The 23674-nt window shown below is 38.9% G+C and overlaps 2 protein-coding genes across 6 annotated transcripts in view; one reads left to right on the top strand and one right to left on the bottom strand.

The window, feature by feature from the left end:
- Positions 1-200: 200 nt before the first annotated feature.
- On the bottom strand, positions 201-13442 carry LOC139939826 (aldehyde dehydrogenase family 16 member A1-like). Its single transcript, XM_071935961.1, is given in 14 exon segments — positions 201-2552; positions 2912-3097; positions 3642-3846; positions 4283-4450; positions 4805-4962; positions 5593-5835; positions 6364-6462; positions 7153-7350; positions 8141-8293; positions 8807-8838; positions 8841-9068; positions 10227-10405; positions 10784-11013; positions 13319-13442. Coding segments are annotated over 14 exon segments (2490 nt in total). The 5' UTR covers positions 13430-13442; the 3' UTR covers positions 201-2252.
- Positions 13443-13560: 118 nt separating this feature from the next.
- Positions 13561-23674, top strand: part of LOC139939439 (synaptotagmin-1-like) — a 42610-nt gene continuing 32496 nt past the window's right edge. The window contains exon 1 of one of the 5 annotated variants that reach the window (XM_071935357.1): positions 13561-13930. The gene's annotated coding sequence lies outside the window, so the exon portion shown is untranslated. Of the gene's footprint in view, positions 13931-20324; positions 20818-23674 lie in introns of those variants that run through there. The other 4 variants (XM_071935355.1, XM_071935359.1, XM_071935358.1 and 1 more) reach the window with 4 other exon arrangements.

The raw sequence follows: 23674 nt of genomic DNA, 5'->3' as shown, positions 1-23674 counted from the left end.
CATAGTTTTCCAATTTGGGTTGGCAAAAACTCGGGCTGTGACGTTGCAAAAGACTGGTCTATACTAAGAGTTGGAATGGAGTAAAATCCAGATGACCTCACCGTGATAAAAGTCTATGCTGGCCACTAAGTCATAAAACTAAAATATGAAGCATTTTGATGCTGTGATAGACCATCCATGATCAGACAATTTAGTAAGTCCACTTGATAAAACTTTGTTATACATTATTATTATTTTGTTTGAATTAAATTTTTTAAGTAAATATAATGTGGAAGACTGACTTAACTTTTGAAAGCGTTTGAATGTACTTGTCACAACATTTTGTGATTAGCCCAATCCTAGCCAAGTCTTTTTCAAAGAGTTAATTTAAACTCAACATACACATGAACTGTTTAGCAGGAATATTTGCTAAGCTGAAAGCAACTTGATTTACTAACAAAATCAAGAGCAGGGTACCTTGGTTACTTATTTCTGCTTAGCAGAACATTTTTATTTATTTTTATTTGTTAATGGCCGAACATTTCAACCCAGCAGAGTCCTAGAAGGCTAAAACATTTGTTTTGCACCAAGTGACTTTTTTTTCTGCTTTACTAACATCTTTATAAAATTTGGCCCAGGTCTTGAGTCCATATTTATTACAATTTTTGTTATGTCAACTTTATAGATTTTAGGAAATATTTTTAATATTCCTGAGAATTTCCTGAATTGTTTTAATTTAGTGAGAACTCCTTGAGGCTTCTCTTTAGCCGAGCATTCAAGAAATTTATCATTTACAAAGGACAAAATTGCTTCAAACTGAAGCTTCGTTTTAGTTCCCAGGACCTCAAAATGGTCTAGAATTTTGACACATTGTGGTCTCTGTGTATGACCAAAGGCTGACTTGCAGGCCATTTATTCCTACTGTACTAAACACCTTTGAATTCTGTAATCGAGATTTCAAAATCATGTTTTGATCTAAATAAATTAGCTGCGGCCATATTCTATTCAATACATATTGGTATTTATTTTAACAACTAAACATGGGTAAAAAAAAAGAGCAAAAAAGAGCACAGGACTCGACCTGTGGTGTTTCTGTTCAGCAGAGCGTTGGTTCGAGTTCAGGATGACCTTTATTGCTGTGTCACTGAATGATGGATATGAGCGCTGTAAGAAACCACTATTATTAACAATTTCTAGCGTACATGGGCTGACCTACACGTACACATTGTGTAGGCTCAAAAAGACTTTTTAGAGCTTCTTAATTAATTTAAAGGCACTTGACACTCTTGGTAATTACTCAAAATTATTATCAGCATAAAACCTCACTTGGTAACGAGTAATGGGGAGAGGTTGATAGTATAAAACGTTGTGAGAAACGGCTCCCTCTGAAGTGACGTAGTTTTCAAGAATGAAGTAATTTTCCACGAATTTGATTTTGAGACCTTAAGCTTAGAATTTGAGGTCTCGAAATCAAGCATCTGAAAGCACACAACTTCGTGTGACAAGGGTGTTTTTTTTCTTTCATAGTTATCTCGCAACTCCGACGACCAATCGAGCTCAAATTTTCACAGGTTTGTTATCTTATGTCGATGTTGAGATACACCATGTGAGAAGACTCGTCTTTGACAATTACCAATAGTGTCCAATGTCTTTAAAATTATCTAGGTTTTTTTTCCCAAGGGAAAACAAATTGGAAACCAGAATGAAATGTAGGATTAATATCATGCCTGTATATACGCAGTCAAGCAATAATCATTGATTATCACACAAGAGGAATACAAATTCGTGGCTGTACCTTGGCCAACATAAAACTGCGCGCTTGGGTTTTGTAATAATTTATTTCAAGATGCTTTGTATGGTACCCCGGCTCAATTCTCACTCACATCAATTTCAAGTTTAAAGACCCGACTTAAAGGCACTTGACGCTCTTGGTAATTACTCAAAGTAATTGTTAGCATAAAAAACTCACTTGGTAGTGAGCAATGGAGAGCTATTGATAGCATAAAACATTGTGAGAAACGGCTCCCTCTGAAGAAACGTAATTTTTGAGAAAGATGTAATTTCTCAATAAAATAATTGAATTCAAGCATCTGAAAGCACACAACTTGTGTGTCAAGGGTGTTGTTTCTTTCATTATTCTCTCGCAACTTCAACGACCAATTGAGTTCAGATCTCTTATTTGATGCATAATGTTTGGATACACCAAGTGAGAATACTGGTCTTTGACAATTACCAAAGGTGTCCAGTGCCTTTAACTTGGTTTTCCCTCGTCACTAGTTGGCAAAAATGTCACCCATGGGAATCCAGATGTTCTTGACCTGGGTCACGTGGTACAGAAACTCCTCCCCCTGTCCCTGCGACTTGTCCGTCCAATCACGGTCCTTCCCGTAGCTCACCCAGGTACGCTTCAGGTTGGTAGCCGAGGACCACTCTACGAACTTTGACCCCTCCGCTGAGCCAAAGTACCACATAGACTGTATGTCTTGGTGTTCTGCTAGGGTCTTTGTTAGGTGATCACGGTTACCTGTGATGATGTTCACCACACCGCCAGGCAGGTCAGACGTATCAAACACCTACAAGGAACAAGTCACATTTTAACATAATTTCCCTCATTAAATGGAATTAATTTTGTTTTGCAACAATCCAGTTTTTGTATCAAATTCTAGTCTAATTCTCATCTTCCTGTTTATTTGGCATTTTTACCTTCCCTTTCTTTGTCTACCCTTTACCTTTGTCCCTTAAAACTATCTTTTGCTACTTAATGATTAAAGTTTCACTCGTGTTTTAAACATTCTCCAATTTGTTGTACACCATTTACCCTATGAGATAAGGCTCAGCAACTGCTTAAAACACAGCCAAGATTTGGCAAAGCTATCCATTCTTTCTGACGAGTATCAGGAAATAAAAGAAGAGCTAGGAAGGTTCAACTTACCTGATAAAAGTCTAAGGCAACGGTGGGGTACTTCTCACTAGGAATAACCACAACAGCGTTACCTCTGATAACAGCGGGAGCAAAGAGGGAAACGAACGCCAGCAGAGGGCAAACATCCGGACAGGCGATCCCGATCACTCCGATCGGCTCATGGATCTTGACTGTAGCGCCGTACAGCTGGGTTTCCTGAACCAAAGAAGGGGAAAAATATTTTTTTAATTTAACATTACATTCAACTTAACGCCATTGGACCCTTTCGGTAAACACTATTGTCCAAGGCCTACACTTCGTGTATCACAACTTCTATATCAAATGACAAACCTGTGAAAATTTAGGCTCAATCGGTCATCGGAGTCTGGAGAAAATAACGGGAAAACCCACCCATGTATCCGCGCGTTTCGCCATGTCATGACATGTGTTTAAAATAAATCCGTAATTCTCGCTAACGAGAATTGATATTGTTTTACTGTTTTCTCAAAAAGTAAAGCATTTCATGGAATATTTCAAGGGAAGCCTTTCACTACTACCTTCTGTAAACCCTGTAAGTTATTTGTAAATCTGTGAACTTTTGTTTTTTTTCTGTACCGGAAGGGTCCAATGGCTTTAAAATACCTTTCATTTATTACATACAACTTAAAATATCTTTCAGTTACATAATGGATGGACTGCTTGCTATGTGTAACATCAGGGTCTTTCTCAAAGGCTACAGTATTATTTCTGACTATTTTACCTGTACGCTACCGCCATACTTATCAGCATAAGCACCCCAGTAGAACAGCCTCTGGACGGACAAGTCAACTTCTCTCAGAGCGTCCTCCATGCTCTGACCGGTCATCCGACAGAGGTCACTCGCAACCTCGCTGCGTCGAAGTTCTAGATTCTCAGCCATGTAGTAGACAATCTGGGCTCGGTTATGAGCAGCTCGCTTTCCCCATCTTGTGGATGAGGCAAATGAGGCAAATGAGAAAAAAAATTCCAATAAATGGAATGGACTACTTTTACCTTTACCTGCCAAATCTTACGAAGTTCCCTGGCCAGGTCCTGGTACTTCTCGATCTTTTCCATCTCCTTCGAAGCTACCCTTATATCACCTGGCACAGCTATGTCTATGAGATGACACATCTTCTTTGTCTTATCTAATAGTACAACATCCGGACGCCTATGTTGTATAACGTGATCGGTCTGAATGTTAAAGTCCCATAGGATCTTTATTATTATCCTTGAGTGTTTTCTTAAAAAAGAAGTATCAGTGCAGGAATGGGATGAGAAGTTAAAAAGAAGGTTTTCTTTTAAAGGTAGGACTTCAACTGGGCAATAAATAAAACCATTTCATTAAGGATCTCCTGTGAAGCCCTAAACAATGTTCCTTACCCTGGGGCAGCCTTGTGTGCAGCTTCCACGGCATTCCTCATGTCTTTACGATTCCCGTCTCCTACCAGTGCTATCACTTCCCCGGCAGGGCTGAGGATCTGGCGAGAATACTGACCGTCCGGGCGTTTCTGCGCGCCGCCGTAGTACACCTTGTATGTACGGTCCACTCTGTCAACACACAAAATGTAAGTTTTTTTTTTAACAGTTCTCAGAATAATAGATTTTGCTTTATGACCTCAACAATAACTGTACCTACAATCCTGGGCATATCTCGTTGGGCCCCGCACGACGGCCCCCATCAATGTTGGTTCTCATTGCGTGGTCTGCACTCCATCAACATTGACCGGGGGACGGGGGACAGAACAGTTATTGGCAGGGGGGGAGGGCAAAAGGAATATTTGTTGTCCCATTGCTAATGGGTGTCCCAAGCATTTTGGCTTGGATTGTAGCCTGGAGTATTCTTTCATAACTCAGAAATATTTCGTCCTAACCTAAGATTTTTGCTAAATTCAGATTTCAAACCTGGGCATGTTCTGGCCATCAACAGTAATTTCATTTCGACTGGGTATTGCCGTGCTAACTGAAGCCGGAACGTAGCTACCAAACGTCTTGTAGTTGACTTCAGCAGGAGTTGGCCGTGCCTTTTCAGCCCACGTTGGCATCACATACTCATACAGGCCCTGTAAATAACAACAAAGGACACAGAGCTAGCGTAATGAAGTGTTGGCAAGTCGTGGTCGAGAGGTTAAGAACACTGGACTCAAGCTCTGGTGTTTCTGGTCAGCAGAGTGTGGGTTTGAGTCCCGGTTGAGGCACTTTGTGTCTTTGAGCAAGATTGCTATGCCCTTCAGATGGGGCATTAAGCCAGAGGTCTTGTGTACTAGGATTGTATGTGCATGTAAAAAAGAAAACAGAACATTTAAACTTGCAAGTAAACCAATGATTATTTTTTTTAAGATGATGGCTCCGGAAAAACAAGTCAGTTGGTTTATTCTGAGCAGTTATTTGGATAAAATAATGACCTATTCTCCAATTAACTTTATAACAATCTCATAAGCAAAACTACTCAGAAACTTTTAGAATTTAAAACTAACCGACACATATTGATGATATTGGTCCCGCAAACTCTTGAAGAAAAAGAATGCGCCACACACAAAACGTAAAATGCAGCTACACTTGCTTACATTCCCTGGTGTTTTTTGGGGGGCATGCAGTTGTATTGTTTTACTGATCAATGTATAAAAAATGGATCGAGACTAGTGGATATTTCTACTCTAGCTCAATGGTGCAACATCAAGCCCCATTCTCACCTCTTTCCCGCCATCTCGTCCGTACCCGCTCTGGCGATAACCACCGAATCCACTGGCAGCGTCGAACATGTTATGACCGTTGACCCACACACTCCCTGCCTTCATGCTAAGGGCAACCTCCAGTCCTAGACTGACATTCTCCGTCCAGACGCTAGCGGCCAGGCCGTAGTTTGAATTGTTCCCCAACGCCACCGCCTCTTTGGCTGTCCGGAAAGGGAGAATGACGACTACAGGACCAAAGATCTGAAGAATAAAGGTCAGGGGTCATATGGCAGGGTGTGTGACGACAATCAGGGTCCAATTTCATAGAGCTGCTCAAGCAGAAAATATTGCTTTACGTTTTTTCTGTTAAGCGCAATTGAGCAGGATACCAGTTACGCTTTGTACATGTAAAATTGTATTTTACCTGGTAACCTTATTTCGGTAAGCAAAATTTTCTTGTGCAACATATGCATCAAATAACAAATCTGTGAAATTTTTACTCAATTGGTCATCGAAGTTGCGAAAGAATAATGAAAGAAAAAAACACCCTTTTTGCACAAATTTGTGTGTTTTCAGATGCATTATAAAAAGGCTTCAGCTGAAGTATTTTATTATTTGAGTGAGAAAATACCTCTTTCTAAATAACTACATAACTTCAGGGGGAGCAGTTTCTCACACCGTTTTTACCATCAACAGCTCTCAATTGCTGTTTACCTACTAAGTTTAATTAATCTGAGTAATTACCAATAGTGTACAGAGCCTTTAAAAATGCTTTGGAAAACTATTTACCTCTTCCATGACGACTTTTGAGGAGGTTTGAACATTGTTGATGATTGTTGGTGGGTAGAAACAACCATTCGCTGGAACACACTCCACGTTTTGAATAATCTGTAAAAAAAAGCAATCAAAAACACCTTCCATCAAACCCTTAGAACTTAACAGTTTGGTTCTTCAAACAGCAAAGTGGATAGCAGTTGTAAATGTTGCAGAACTGTTAGGTTTTTGTAATGAAGCAGAAATGAGATTTGAGACTTCAGAATGTGTTTTTTCAAAGCAGAACGTCATTTTAACAGTGCTTATTATTAACAAAAAAAAGTATGTGGTATGCAAGGTGATTGCTGACAAAACAAACGAAAATTAAAACAAGAAGGTGTTTACTGTCATTCAAGTATTTCTGTGATGTCACTCTGTAGATGAAAGTGTAGATTATTTTTACAAATGTAGATTTGTTACGAATCTACACTCCACTGTAGATTCAATACGAATCTACACTTAACTGTAGATTCAAGTGATAAGCCTAGTTCAATTTGAAAATGACTGTCTTTCAAAATTGAAGGATAACATGATGTGCAAAACTCAGCTAAAAACCTGTTATATTTCAATTTCCCAAAACATTTTCCAGTCAAACAATTTACCTCAGTAAAAACACAATTGTAAACTGATCAAAACATTGGACTCCCAAAGTGTAGATTTATGACTACAATGTACCTGCCTTCGGCTCATACATTCTATCCACGAATCTACACTTTCTCGTCCATTCTCCTTAAATAACAGAAAATGTTGTTTTTGTGCGAGTACCTCTGCTCCTTCTGCCCTAGCCTCTTCCACGTATCGTTCTACAGTCGCTCGTTGCGATGGATCGACCACTGCTCCGACATCGATGGACTTATCAAGAGAGTCTCCCAGACGCAGAGACATGATGCGATCCCGTAGTTTCTGCAGCATCTTATCTTTCACCGTCTCTTGGATGAGCAGACGAGAACCAGCACTGCACACCTGTTGAGGAAAGGTCATGGTGGGGTCGGAAGATGTCAAGTGGCTGCCACCTTTATACGGTGCTACATAATTGGGTCTCAGAATTCATCACTTAAATAACCTTCTTTCTGAAAGTTTGTATACTCAGTGCCTTGAGTACCTTGTTGGTAGATATGTGCGCTAGATAAGACTTCAATATTGTTATATTTGTCACCGTGGTCAAGTGGTTAGACTGCCGGACTTGCAATCACATTCACAAGGTTGTGGGTTTGAATCTTTCTCAAAACTGTACAGAGGGAGCCGTTTCTCACAATGTTTTATACCAACAACAGTTCTCCATTGCTCGTTACCAAGTCTGTTTTTATGCTACTAATTACTTTGAGTAATGACCGATAGTGCCCAGAACCTTTAAAGTGCATGTTAAACTGGGCCAGGAAGTTTTTTGTCTTATTTTGTTTCTGGTCTTGTAAGGAATTCTGATCCACTAAACATTTTGAGCCATAAGCCCTGTGGTCTTGTGGGCTTCCACCCCAAATTCAATCCCTACTATCAGCGTTTTTGTAGCCACGGTGGGCGGTGCCGGGTGAGCCTGCCCAGAACTAAACACATTTCGCCCAGCACCTTGAGCAAAACACACTGTGCTGCCCAGCACAGAGTTCCCCAGATTGCACTTCAGCAATGATGGCCCCCATGTCTAAACCTGAATAATTTCGTTGAACTGCTGGCCCAAGGTGGACTATATATTGGATTCAGAGCCCACCGCTGTAATTGGTCTAGCTACAACACTGCATAGGTCTCTTGATACACCTACCTCCCCTTGATTGAACCAAATAGCATCCACCATGCCCTCCACAGCAGCGTCAAGATCCGCCGAGTCAAAGACGATGAAAGGCGACTTGCCCCCGAGCTCAAGGGAGAGCTTCTTGCCAGTTCCTGCAGTCGCCTTCCGTAGGAGCTGCCCAACCTGATTAAACGTTTAAGATGGGTGTCTAAGTTTAGCAAAGATTCATACAAGGGAGTGTCTTAGCAGTAGGCCTGTATGCTTCGTTTTTGAAAGGGCAAGGGCACCAAGGCATTTTCTCATTAGTAAAGGGCACCCTATGAAGAAATTGCAAATTTCCACCAAAGCATTTCAAGGGCACAAAGGCATTGACCAGGGGGCATTGAGGCAATCGCCTTCGTTGCCTCCGTGATGTATCAGTCCTGCAGCAGGTAGGGACGTGCTAAGTGGATCTGTAAGGAGTTCTAGAGGCCGAACATGGACGAGTCTAATAGACCAACACTGTTGGGAAATTCAAAATGCCAGCGCATCAACTCTTTCATGTAGGAATGTAACTGTATTATTTTCCAACAAACAATGATGTGCTATCCGTTAAAAATTGTACAATACTTCTTTGGATTCGAAACTGGGATATAGAGATTTAATAGAACCATTCAGATATTCTGCTTAACTGCTAAATGACATCAAAGTCTTTACCTCCGTGGAGCCAGTGAACGCAACCTTATCTATCCAGGATGCCCTGCAAGCTTGCTTCCAAATGCACCATTCCCCGTCACCACATTAAAGACGCCTGGGGGGAGACCAGCCTCGGCACAGATCTGCGCAAACAGGAGCGCACTCAGACGGGTAAAGGTGGCTGGCTTGAGAACAACTGTGTTTCCCATGGCTAGGGCGGGGCAGACCTTCCACGTCAACAGCATTAGAGGAAAGTTCCAGGGGACAATGGCGCCCACCACACCTGAGGAGAAGGAGGTTGCAAAGTAACAAAAAACATAATTAGTTCTTATATAGCAAATTTCACAAAAGTGTCTCAATGCGCCTTACATTTAGTGCCCTGGTACCAATTTCATAGAGCTGCTTAAGCACAAAACTTTGCTTAAGCAAATTTTTCATTGCTTAGTAAAATCAGATTACCCGCCAAGACTCCACTCAATTGTTATGCTAAGCAAACAACAGTTAAATACTAGTCATAAGCAATGTATATGGCATGAAATTTTGGCCAGTAACATGTGTAAAATAAGCAAGCTATTTTTGTGCTTAAGCATTTTTTTTGCTTAAGCAGCTCTATGAAATTGGCCCAAGGGCATTGGGCCAATAACATTCCCTTTTTAATATTTCTCAGCTCAATGGGGAGTCTACAGCCCTGAGCTGCCATACGGTGCTGAATGATGGCTTTTTCATACACATTATCAACATCTACCCCTGCAAGTACCCACAGGTGGCCATAGACATAAATGATTAATTGACCACTTTAATGAACATTCAACCATTTCTATCTTAGCGACAGGTTTCCCCATAGCGTCTGCTGTCATTAGCCAGCATGGTTGTCAGGACTTCACCTGATCTCCCAGCCATTTTAAACTACCACTAGGTTTCCATGTTATGGTACCTCCAAATTCATGAATGATGTTTTTCCCAAGTTCATATTTCTGTTTGTAGGCCTGACGAAAGACAAAGTATTCATGCACACCTGCCTGAAGAAATTCTTTTCTACATTAAGTACAACCTAGGGACTTGGGCTGAAACATGCCTACTTCTGGCTGTTTGCAAACATAACACGCAAAAATAAACACAATTTTTTTTCTTCGTTTTTTTGCTATTGGAGTGTCACCCAAGGAAAACAGTGCCACAAATGCGAGTCAATTAGAGTCTAAAGCCCGGTTCATACCTCCTGGGAATGCAAACACGACAAAAAACTTAGACTTCACAGCCCTATTTTCGCTGCATATGTTTTGCAGCAGGAGTTAACTGATGCAAACTATTTGTTGCGAATTTGTGACATCAAAATTTGTATCGCAATCGCATTCGCAGAAAGTATGAACCGGGCTTGAGTGTTTCAAATTCTCAATGCCATATTTTCAATTCCCCCCCCACCTCCCCCCGGATTTTTAATTACCAACGGATTTCCAGCCACTCATCTCTGTGTCCATTAGCTCCGCCCATCCTGCATGATGATAGAAATGACGCACCACCAGCGGGATGTCAGCATCTCGTGTCTCTCTGATTGGCTTGCCGTTGTCAAGGCTTTCCATGACGCTGATAAGGCGTTGATGTTTCTGCACGTGTCTGGCGACACTACAACAAGAAAGAAAACCATTGTTCCTTCATGACATCATTACTAGGGGGTGCCTTGGGCCCCTTTGCCAAGCATGAATAAAGCGCTACCAGAGATGCCAAGTCCAAAGGCCAGCTATGCATGACATTTTTCAAAGCTCAACACCCCCCCCCCCCCCCCCCCCCGGAAAAAAAAAATGTCAGTTTTAGAAGGCCTTTCGAAATCGCCGCCCAACTTCTTCTTTTTCTGTAATATTTTTTTCCCAGTCTGGCCCCAATGCGCGAGAAAATGGTTGCTGTGCGTGAGAGCGTGAGACAGAGCTCAAATGCGCGAGTCTCACGCCTAATGCGTGAGACTTGGTAGGTCTGCGCTACATAAGAACCGAGTATTCCACGTACCTGTAAAGATGTCTTGCTCGAACATGGCCAGGCAGTTGACTCCATGACGCATACGCTTTGGAGGCTGCACCAACAGCCAGTTCAACGTCTTCATCTTCACCTTGGATTGTTGTGGCTAGGACTTCCCCATTGGCAGGCGATTTGGTGGTGTATGTGGCACGGCCGGTTGGTTTAACCCACTGGTTGTCGATGAAATGACCCAAACTTCGCTTGTGGCTTTCAAGCCATGCCTGTACAAAAAAAAAACGAGAGTAAAAGGTTAAGCAAAAATCAAATTAAACAAAGCTTGAGCAATGTAGTTCACTATGTTGGTGTGAGTCCAGACAGTGCTCAAATATAAGGAGCTGTGCATTAACTGTACTTAAAATGGCTGGCGTCGTTCAGTTTCACCTGGAGGCTCGTCAATACGCACCAGCAACAAGCAAACTGAACCAATCCTTCCTTTTAAATAAAAAATTCATTCATTACTCAATTTTTTGTTATGAAGGGATTCATTTATCGATGTACAAGACATACAAACAATGATTTATGTTTGATCACAGTGATTTTGTGAAAGTTTGCACATTCTTTTATTCAGTGGCCCTTCTTCATGACACACAGAAAATCTAGGCAAAATACTGTCATTGTACTGAACTCAGCTAGCTGGCTAGCACAGTGTATGCCCAGTGTTCTCAACTAAGATTGGAAACTTTCCATGTCCTGCCAACACTTTTTCACTCATTTTAACAAAAAGGAATAACCTAATTTTTGTAAAGTAAATTATCATTCATAACAAATGAAAAGTGGTGCAAGGGAACTTTTCCCCAAAAATGTTTTTGTTGCTTACAGGCAGTGGACACTATTGGTAATTACTCAACACATTTATTAGCATAAAACCTTACTTGGTAACAAGTAATGGGGAGAGGTTGATGGTATAAAACGTGAGAAACAGCACCCTCTGAAGTGCCATAGTTTTTGAGAAAGAAGTAATTTTCCACGAATTTGATTTTGATACCTCAGATTTAGAACTTGAGGTCTCGAAATCAACCATCTAAATAAACGCAAACAACTTCGTGTAACAAGGGTGTTTTTTTCTTTCTTTATTATCTCGCCATTTCGACGACCAATTGAGCTCAAATTTTCGCAGGTTTGTTATTTTATGCATATGTTGACATACACCAACTGTGAAGGCTAGTCTTTGACATTAACCAATAGTGTCCACTGCCTTTAAGGCTAAGAAAAGTTTTGGTATCACGCCACCACTTTTTCATTTGATATGAAATAATAATATAGCATCTAATTAACTAGTTGCGATGACGTAATCCTCCTCCCGACAGCAGAGCCGTAGGGTTACGAGCCAAATTCGAGTCCTACAGGGCGAAATGGTCAAACTCAAACACATACAAGTTTGACAGCTAGTCTACAGATGTGCTTCATTTTTACCACTTTTTCGCAACTACTAATTTACCTCAAATAACATTAATGAGATAGGCCCTATTTTTTTTTGGTATAAATGAGTGAAATAGTGGTGGCACTGGCAGGATACGGAAAGTTATCCAAGGCTATACAACTGCAATCACACTAGTTGCGATAACGTAACCCTCCTCCCGACGGCCGCTAGGCCGGAGGGTTTAAGATCGGTTTGAGCGGCAACGGTTAATCTGGTCCAACACGTACATTTTCGACAGCTAGTCACCAGAGGAGGAGGGTTACATTATCGCAACTACAAAACAATCACACAAAACCATTATTATCAAGTGGGTCCTACTAAAAGCCGACAACAAGCCGACAACGCCGACAACAAGTCTATAGCGCCGCCAACACGCCGCCAACAAGTTTTAAATACCTCAAAAATGGCAAATAAACCATATACCTTTTAGAACTATATGTGTTTTGTAATGTAAACATAAATTTAATGGAAAAACTTCACGAAAAGTGTGAATTTTTAACCAGAAAAAAAACTTAACGTTCACGGAGAACGGTCGGACGCCATCTTGGCTTAAAATCGTGTTTGGACCAGTTCATTATGATGCGGGTGAGTCAGACTTAGCAATAGAGGGCGGGCGTCATGCACTGTGCACACTGCAGTGAAGGTCCTCACATGAAGCCCGCCCTCTGTTGTTGACAAGTGCTAAATCTACCCGTATCATAATGGTCTGGTCCAAACACGGTTTTTAAGCCAAGATGGCGTCCGACCGCTTTCCGTGCAAGTGAAGTTTTTTTCTGGTTAAAAATTTACACTTTTTGTGAAGTTTTTTTATTAACTTTACGTTTATATTACAGAACACATATAGTTCTAAAATGTATATGGTTTATTTGCCATTTTTGAAGTATTTAAAACGTGTTGGCGGCTTGTTGGCGGCGCTCTGGGCTTGTTGTCGGCGTTGTCGGCTTGTTGTCGGCTTTTAGTAGGACCGTATCAAGTCAAGTTAACTTTTAGTTTGGATAACTTTCCGTGATGACCAAGTTTTTTTTTATCGGTAGAGTTATTTAAATAGTGTGTTTATAAAAAACCTTAAAATAACATCAAAGTATTGTTCGAGTAAACAGTTATACTTGAGCAGAGTTAGCTGCTTCAGGGTTGGGCCCATACTCCATGGAATCGAAGATCCCAGACACTGTTGTGATGCTTGAGGTCAAGCCAGCTTGCGCACTGGAAGCCGCCATCTTGTAAAAAATGATGACGAAGTTTAAACAGCGCCCTCTGTTGCTGACCGTTCCAAAGGGGATGGGGGTTAGTCACTGGTCTCAACCGCGATGTTCATATTGTGATATCCATGTAGCGTCAAGTACCAGCCCTAATAATTATTCGGGAGGTTCTCCGCGACCAAAAATTTGCTGGGCAAGAGAGAGCAGCCGAAAATGCAAAATGCAGAATCCACGTTACATCTAGTGCGAGATTGATTTTTGCCATGAAAATATTGATTCTTTCCAGTGATGACAACGGTTTCCCATCCTTAGGATAGTGTGAATAGAAGAGGTAAATATTGCGGACCCTTCTGAGGAGAGGAACATGAAGCTATATCGAAGGATTTGACGCCACAAACCTGACAACTATTTTGACAAAAATAATTCGTGTTGTTTGTTGTTGAGGAGGAAGGGAAGCAGGAGGCGGGCGGAGACTGGCTTTCTCATCGGGACGATCATCGACTGACAGTGACATCATTGGTAAACAAATAATTACTTATTAGAATAAAACATTCAATTGAGAGAAATGTGTAAATATACCCCATTACAATAGGTTAATCTGGACTTCCCAACCAAGCAAAATGTTTATTAAATTGTTGGCATAAAAAAAATTAAATTGTTGACAAGCAATGAATTCAATTTGGCCCATAGGCGTAGGCCTACTATTAACTATATAATGAAATGAATCATGGTCCATGGAGGTAGAAATAGTGCATGAATAAAGCCAAATTCAAATCATACTTCCTGCGAATGTGTTTTTGCTGTCACAACTCTGTTTTTGAGAGTTGAGCACAGCTCAACTGTTGCGAATTGTTTGTTGCGAATATATATAGTGATGACGCTAACATTGGTATCGCGTTGGCATTCGCAGGAAGTATGAACCAGGCTTAGGCTTAGGGTCTACATGTAAGTCCTTCTCTAATGTCATTCCAATTCTTTGCCCCCTTAAAAAAAATTGTTGATCTGTGTCGTCATACATTTTAAGCTGGTCTCTCATGAAACTTGTGGATCCTACTGCCTGTACTTGTTGGTAGCCTAATCTAACTGACTGGAATTTGTTGTAAACATGGTTAAAGGGTGTCGGTTAAAGACATTATAGCCTAATGTTTTCAGCCTCAAAATAAATGCATTTTTTTGTACTGTGTAGTCTGAATTATGTTATTTACATGAACTTTCAACCCAAAGACCATATTTAATTACATGTTAAATTGGCATCGGGATTAATAATATTATTTATTTTTACCCGTGGGGGGGGGGGGGGGCATCCACAAGACCATGTAGCTCAAAAATTGTTACTGGACCAGAATTCTTTGTACAAGACCAGAGTTGAATTGAGAAGGAAAATGCCTGTACACAGTTTTACAATTCAATTGTTTGAATTTAAAAAAAGCACCATCATTATAATCTCATTTGTACTGTTCCTCAATAATCAACAGATTTATGTTGATCAGACTGAAATTCAACTTGAACATTATAAGCCCAAGACCGCCGGACTTGTACACTCATGAGTTTACTGGCCCGTTTCTAAAATCATTGGCCCTCAGATGCGAGTTCAATTTCATAGAGCTGCTAAGCACGAAAATTTGCTTCAAGCATGAAATTTCTTCCTTTATAAAAACAGGATTACCAACAAAATTTACATTTGTTGATTATTGCTCGGTACAAATTTGTATTCAGCTGTTGTTTGATAATCCTGAAAATCACGTGGAAATTTGGTTTGAGGAGTCCTGATTTTATCAAGGCAAAACTTCATGGTAAGCAAATTTTATGCTTAGCAGCTCTATGAAATTGGGCCCTTCAGTCTAGTGTAAGATTTGAGCGGGAGCCATGCTTTAGTAGGGAGCTCTCAAACATTTTGTCCAACATGATGGAGCAGAGTATTAAATGGCTTGTCTAGCCACAGAGAAACAGATTACCAATGTATGCATAATCTTATCAAAAGGGAGTGTTTTATATCCTGGATTACAAATCCTGACTAGATAAGAAGTCCATTAGCTCACAACAAGTATTTGCTGTTTGTAGATAACGTCAGTTCAAGAGAAAACCACTCATGTCAAAAATAAGTTCTTTAATATTATGTCAGCAATTTACAACAAAAAATGTTCATCCTCCATATCACTTCTTCATGAATGGTAAACAAAGTTTTTAAAGGGTGGGGGGTATACATACCCAAAGTAAATACTCAAAATTTAATGACCGATAGACCTAATGGTAAAAATGTTGGTGTTTCTGCTCAGGGTGGCGATCACTGCTGTTGCTGATAAAATGTATTAATTTGTATTTTATTTATTATTATTATTATTATTATTTTTTTCTTTTCTTTTTCCCATACACCGATGTGTGTTTGTGTTAGCACAGTATACTCAGTACTTTCCTGAGTCCTGTGAACAAATACCACAGGCATGTTACTCGGGTGGGATTCAAACCCACAACCCTTGCAATTCTAGGGCAGTGTCTTACCAACTAGACTACCGAGGTTGCTCGGTAACTAGAGGCAGTTCGAATCCCCTCTTAACATCTATTAGATAAAAATGTAGGTCAATTCAATTCAATTTAATATGTTTATTCCATACTCTTGTTGGAGAAAAAGTACAATAATGTAATGTGAGATATTTTAATTCCGTTCAAAGGAATGGGGTTTTAGAGAGGTTAATGGATTCAAAAGAATTTCAACGTGAAAAACGTTTGCATGGAACTGTCTTTAGACGAAATAGTTTCACATGATGCATTTTTTCGGCAGGGTCATTCTCCGGTTTGATTGGCTGCATATGTACTTGCCCAACAAAACTTAGTTAACCATTACATGATGTATATGAGGAGTAGAGATTCGAATGTAGCCAATACTGAACTTGTAGGAAAAACTGTATGTTAAAAGCGCTTTAAGCGTCCTTGAGTGAAGGATATGCACGCTGTATAAGAAGCCGCTATTATTTTTATTAATATTATTATTATTTAAATGTCATTTGACTCTAACAGTGATTGTTTAGCAAAGTTGTAATATGTACAAGTTTTTATCATATTGTTAATGTAATTTAAAGCCATTGGACACTTTCGGTAAACAGTAATGTCGAAGGCCCACACTTCGTGTATCACAACTTCTATATAAAATAACAAACCTGTGAAAATTTAGGCTCAATCGGTCATCGGAGTCGGGAGAAAATAACGGGAAAACCCACCCTTGCTTCCACACGTTTCGCCGTGTCATGACATGTGTTTACAGGAACACGTTGCCTTGGATCGGACGAGTTGGTCATCACAAAGTGTTTTGAAACCGTTTGTTATGAAATGCATATGGTTAGAAAGATGTTTTAAAAGTAGAATATAATGATCCACAAAAGTATCACTAAAAAATGCACGGTTTTTATTTTATGTTGCGAACTAACACGGCCGGCCATTTATGGGAGTCAAAAAATTTGACTCCAATAAATGGCTGACTGTGTTAGTCGACGAGGTAAAAAGAAAACCACACAATTTCGAGGCATATTTGTGTAGATCATTGTATTCTACTTTTACAACATCTTTCTAACCATAACAATTTTATAACAATCGGTTACAGAACGCTTTTCAAGGACCAACTCGACCGATCCAAGGCAACGTGTTCCTTTACTATAATCCGTAATTCTCAATGTCGAGAATTGATACTTGTTTTAATGTTTTCTCAAAAAATAAAGCATTTCATGGAATAATATTTCAAGAGAAGTCTTTTACCATTACCTTCTGTAAACTTTGTAAGTTATTTGTAAATGTGTGAACTTTTTTTTTTTCTGTTCTGAAAGTGTATAATGGCTTTAATCCAATGCATTCAGTACATTTTGTACATTGTACATTCAATTTTGTCTAGTACGTACACAGAATAAATTAATATGTTAATGTTATGTTGGTAATGTACAACAGTGCAATTTCAAAACAGTGGGAGCTTCCCTGTTCCCTCCACTGATTAACATACTCATTATGCTTCATAGCTAATATATAATGAATAATGCCAATTATGTCATCTTGTAATTTATGGCTAACCCTCCTCTGTTGAACCTTGGTTGGAGTGGATTCGTTGACGTCATTGCAAGCCGCCGCTGTGATATTGCAATCTGGTGAGCCGTGTGTCAATACAGCGAGAATATATTGCAGCGCCGTTGGGCACTGCCAGGCAGATCTAGGCATTGGGATCTCTCATCTCATCGTGATCAAAGATAGGTTGAGTTGAGTGGTGGTTCTTTTAGTTAAAATACTTATTGAATGGTGCAGTGTTTGATTATGGAAGAGTACAATCGTTGTGTCAGTGGAAAAACCACTAAAATTGCACTTAAATTACGCGCACAATTACAATGTGAAAAGAACATCTCTCTTTTAAAAGTCAAAACAGCCAGAATGTATTTTGTGTACGCAAAGGTACATTATGTAGGCGCCAAGATACATTTTAGCACGGAGTAATTTCTTATGAGCTTTTGAAAAATAGGTCTATATGATGCTTTTGTAAGACTTAAACGTGACAGTAATTGAATACAAAGTATTCTCCCCATGCACTAAGCTAGCGTATCGGGCTGAGATGCCCAGATTGCACAAGCAAGAAAATCGTTCTTTTCATATTTGTTGTTGTTTATGTATAGATTTAAGACCAAAGTCAGTAAAGTTTCAAGTTTAAAGCATTTGGGTACTTTTTGTGACACAAAACACTATGTCCACAGATTTACATTAAACTTGCACCGTTTGGAGATAATGATAGTAGTAAGCGTACCTTAAAATATTAGTTGCTGAGGTGCTGTAGTTTTTGAGAAATGACTAAAAAAATGTCATGAAAATATGTTTTTACATGGTAAAATAATTTTTGTCTCATGATCACTGAGACAAAAATTATTTTCATGACATTGTTTTACTCATTTCTCAAAAACTACAGCACCTCAGCAAGTAGTATTTTCAGGGAAGCTTTCTACTATCATTATCTTCAAACTGTGTAAGTTTAGTGTAAAAAAAAAAAATCTGTAAACATTGTGTTTTTTTGTCCTACAAAAAGTATATAAACCCTTTAAACAATATATAATGCTCCAGATATGCACAATAGTTTTTTTAAAACCAAACATTCTGTAAGCATCCAGTAAAAACATTATCTGAGGACCTTGTTTCAATTCTGAAAAAACTTTTGAGGTTTGGGTCCAGAATGCCCGCATCGTCTTGAAAAACCTAGGGCGAACAAACAAAATGATGAACTTTCTTTTCTTGGTTTTCCTTCGTACACATTTTTTCTCTGAATTATATTACAGAATCTAGATCAAAGATGAATTATCAATGTACAGTTCATAATTCAACATGAAAAGTCAACATGATAGTATTAGTAATGTAGCACTTTGGTGCTGTGAGAAATAACAATTTTCTGAAAATTTAAATGTTAAAATAAAGTTTGTTTACATATAATTTCCATGTTTAAATTCAACACAATTAATTAAACAGGCTTGTCATGTTTTGGTAAACATTTACTACTTAGTGCACAAATGCCAGCTGCTCACTGCTGGCCATTGTGCACACAAGAAGATTGTCAATGTCAGAATTAACTTTTTCAATTGATGTAATAACTGCAGCGGAGATAAAGAACATTATATGTTGATTTTTATCTTTGTACCATTGTGTGATAAGCATTGTACATGTACATGTACTAGTGCTTTTAAACTCAGTAGGAAAAATATTCAAAGGCTATTCAAGTGGAATTTAAGCCCATTAAGACCCAAACGTTCTAGAGCAAAAAATGAACCCATTACAATTACTGAAAGTAACTACGTTCATCTAAAATCAATGAGAACTGAGGCCAAGTTTCACGGAGCTGCTTAAAGGGTCTGGGTACTTTTTGTATGACAATTTTCTTTCTTGTAATTGTATATAGCCATTGTCTGTTTTGTAATGTTTTTAATGTGTCAATGTTTTTACTGTATGCGAGCATTTGAATTACCCTTTTTGGGATCTAATAAAGATTATTGTATTGTATTGTTTTGTATTGACACAAAACACAATGTCCATTTGTTCACAGATTTACATTAAAATTACACGGTTTGAAGATAATGATAGTAGAATTATTATTTACTGAGGTGCTGTAGCTTTTGAAAAATGAGCATAACAAGTCACAACAATTATTTTAGCACTAAAACGTATTCGATCGTTCGGGAGACTTCTAAGTTCTGAAAAAAACTGTCCTGCTTTTTAACTATACTAACTGGGTGGAACAGGTAAAGAAAATTGGCTGGGACTACTACTTCAGCTTTAAAGGATCGTTAATAACTGCACTGTCGTTTTGACTAGCTTGCTCTAGTCATCGTCAGGATAATTTATACATTAGGTATTCTTCTATTAACCTGTTTAGAGGCAATGTGCTATATATACACATGGAGGTAGGATTATACCTCCATGATATACAACATTTAAAATGTATGCAGTCTACATGTCAATTGTATGCTTGCAATAATATCCGGCATTTAATTATTATGTGTGTACAAACATACATGTAGTATGATGGTGTACCGTGTTACATGTACAGTATGCCCAAAGTAAAAAGAAGAGTAACTGCACACATTAAATCCATAGTGATTACATTACACAGTACAACCACATTGCTCAGTCATTCAGTATTACGCATTGATTCACCAGCTTTAGCGGGCAAGAGCATTAATTATTTAAGGTAATGCCTCCATGTGTGCATATGGTTATTGCCTGCAATTGCTTTTCATCTCACATACACGGCCATCCCTTTTTATCGAATGGACTCTCCCCTCCAGTCTTAAACATATTAAATTATTGGAAAAATAAATTATCGTATGCTAAGCGTTCAGTGTTCGTGTGAGGGCCATGATATTACCTCTGAAATGTCAGATTGCAGTGCAGTGTTCTGCAGAGTCAAGCAATACAAGTCTGCATCTGAGCCAGTGAGGCATTTTGCATAGTATTGCGACGCCTGTTTGTGCTTTAAATGAGGAACTGTCTACGTCATACAATTTGATGAGCCAGGCAAATTTGGTTATTTACTCCAACGTCAGGAAGCCGTAGCAGTACCCAATATTAACAAGCAACGAGGCTGCGTTCGCGTTTAGCCGTGCATAAAATCAACCCTGAATATTATTCCGTCTGTGTGTATCGTTTGACGTGGTTGTCGGTCGGGTAGGTGGATGGAGGAATAGCTGGCTACTGAGACCAAGGGGGGGATCTCCTCTCTTTGCAGGCGTCGTCGGTTGGATGTGGAGGCGGTTATCCTCGGCTGGTTCCCATGGAAATAAGACACTTCTGAAGGCATTTTTTTTTTTGTGTTCTCGATGCGGATCGATTTCTAGGGAGTTATTTGCCAGCTGTTTGATATAATTCTGATCTGTTGGATTCTTAACTAATCATATTTGGTGAGTGTTGTACAAAAGTAAAGGAGGATGTTATCATCACTGTATTGATGAGTTTTCATCTTGGATTATATTGTTTCCGCGACGCAAATTTGTTGCAGATTTTTATATACATGATGTGGGGCCACAAAAACATTGGTATTATAGGCCTTTTAATGTGGTTGTTTAAAAATGTTCCAGGGAGTATGGTTAAAATACTGACCATTTTGTGTAACATCATTTACATAGTCTCTATTACAAACTACAAGGTACAGTGTAATGTTAGGAACCATTGTAGTACGGTGTATTTCTTAGTACAAGTCGTACAAATCATAGCCGTTTCGTCGAAAATCACAAATTTTGCAAAAAATACTCCTTCATCATACAATTATTTATTTTAGCGAGCTTGCATGTTAAATGGTTTCGTCATTACACTTATTAGCATGACTGAAGTTTTTGACAATTTGCGTTGCCAGTAACTCAAGGAAGCTGTCCGAAATCTCTCACATCTGTAATTGTAAGAACCAAACTCAGGGTTCACCCCATGATGCAATGTAAGCTAGGGAATTGCAAACATAGATTACAAGAACTTTTCCCAAAATGCAAACTGCGTTTTTTTTCTTTTTTTTTTTCGCGACACAAAAAACCTCTTGAGAGAAAACCATACAAAATGCTCCTGACTGCACAGAAGGGCTTTTAAAACCAAGAAAAATACAAGTACAAACATTCCGTAGCAGTGTTTCTGTGTGATTTGGCTAAAATTAAACAAATTTAGGTGCAGAGTGCCCCACAGTTTTTGAAAAATCATTTGGAGAACCCTGAAACTTGATTTAATTTTATTTACAAAGTTTTGATTTACAGACAGGTTACAGACAGAACTTTACAGTTGTTTATTGTTTACTTGTAATTAATTGATAAATTTTATGTTGAATAAGACACATAAGTACAGGTACTTTACATGTGTACAGGTACACAAAGTACCTGTACATGTTGTACCAGTGAATTTAAGGTCTTTTTCACAAGTATGTCAGGTGTATTGAACAGAGTTTGCTACCTGTAATGTTTATGATAATCATACCGTAGTGCCTCATCAAGCAATGCCTCAAATCCCACATAAGTGGTGGCCAAGTTTCAAGCGCACAGGACTCAAGCCCTTGTCATGCTTGTGTTTCTGATATGTGTGGGTTCGCATCCCAGTCATGGCACTTATTTCCATAAAGTAAGACGCCTACATGTGTTTGTAACTAAATTGTTGAAATGTCTTTCGGATGTCACGTTAAGCAGAACGGGACATGTAGGTCCAGTGTGTTGTGTAATGCCAGTAAAAGAAGCCAGTAACACTTGATCGCAAATAGAAAGGGTTTGCCCTGTTGTTAGTGGCAGAGGCTGCTGAATGCTCTGCAGCACTTTGTACGTGCATGTTAACCCATTATTAGGTGCTACGTGATGTACATTAATACTGTAACATGGTTAATAATAGATCGCATATTTGTTTTTTCTTTTCACAAACCTGTTTAAACAATAATAGTTCACGCATTTTGAGATACCCGTAAAAAATGCCCTTTAAAAACTAGTTATTATTGATTATTGATTATAATACAATGATCACTACATGTCGTAAACTTCACACCTTAGCAACATGGTTCAAGGTTTTCCATTGTACATTTGTCATAATGTGTTCAAGTACATGTACATCCAGGTGTTGAATAATAATAGTTAATATTTGTTTGCTTCGTAGGCATTGTTTCTAAGCTGGTGGAGCTACGTTCTAAATTATATGACCCATTCATTCACTATACATGTCTAGCACCATGTAACAGATAACAAGATGCTGTTGCACAATCTGCAGCCAACCATACCAGAAAACACTCAAGGGCAAACCCCTTCTCTTAGCAATAAATGTACCGGGTTCTTTTACATGCATAACTCAACACGCGACTAATGCATACATGTCCCATCCAAATGACGAAACATGTGGTTATTAAAGACATTAGACACTAAATTGGTAATTGTCAAAGACAGTCTTCTCACTTGGTGTGTCTCAACATATATGCATAAAATAACAAACCTGTGAAAATTTGAGCTCAATCGGTCATCAAAGTTGCGAGATAATAATGAAAGAAAAAACACCCTTGTCACACGAAGTTGTGTGCTTTCATATTGCTTGATTTCGAGACCTCAAATTCTAAATTTGAGGTCTCGAAATCAAATTCGTGGAAAGTTACTTCTTTCTCGAAAATTATGTCACTTCAGAGGGAGCCGTTTCTCACAATGTTTTATACTATCAACTTCTCCCCATTACTCATTATCAAGTGAGGTTTTATGCTGATATTTTGAGTAATTACCAATAGTGTCCACTGCCTTTAAGAGTCTTGATAAAAAAGGCACAGTATCAAGACATGGACTCGAACCCACACTGCTGATCAGAAACACCAGAGCTTCAGTCAGGTGTGGTTGACCTATCAGCCAGGATTTCCATGCATAATGTATCACTGGTAACCTTGGGACATTTAGTGCAGACTCAATGTACAGTACAGGGTTCGCTCCTACCCTTTTTCAGTGACAAATCAGTGGAACCAGTTAAATCATCATTTTAATGACCCATCTTTTTCACTGGTCCATATTTGAAGATTTTCTTTCTTCAACATTGTCATTTGTATGACAGTTAAGTTTGAATCCATACCTGAACAATCTCTGCAGGCTGGTATGTGTAGATTTGAACATCAGATTTTCTGAAATATTTTTGTAAAATCAATCTTATGTACTTCCAGCTTTTTATGTATTGTATATATTTTTATAGACTTTTGTGGCTGGTAGTGTTTTTGTACTGTTTTATGGAGAGAAAAAAATATTTTTTGGGGTAATTTTTATGAATTTGATG

The sequence above is a fragment of the Asterias amurensis genome, chromosome 7 (genome assembly GCF_032118995.1).
Source record: "Asterias amurensis chromosome 7, ASM3211899v1".
NCBI classification, from domain to species: domain Eukaryota; kingdom Metazoa; phylum Echinodermata; class Asteroidea; order Forcipulatida; family Asteriidae; genus Asterias; species Asterias amurensis.
Note: the sequence above shows the minus strand (reverse complement) of the source record. Positions and strands in the feature narration are given on the sequence as shown.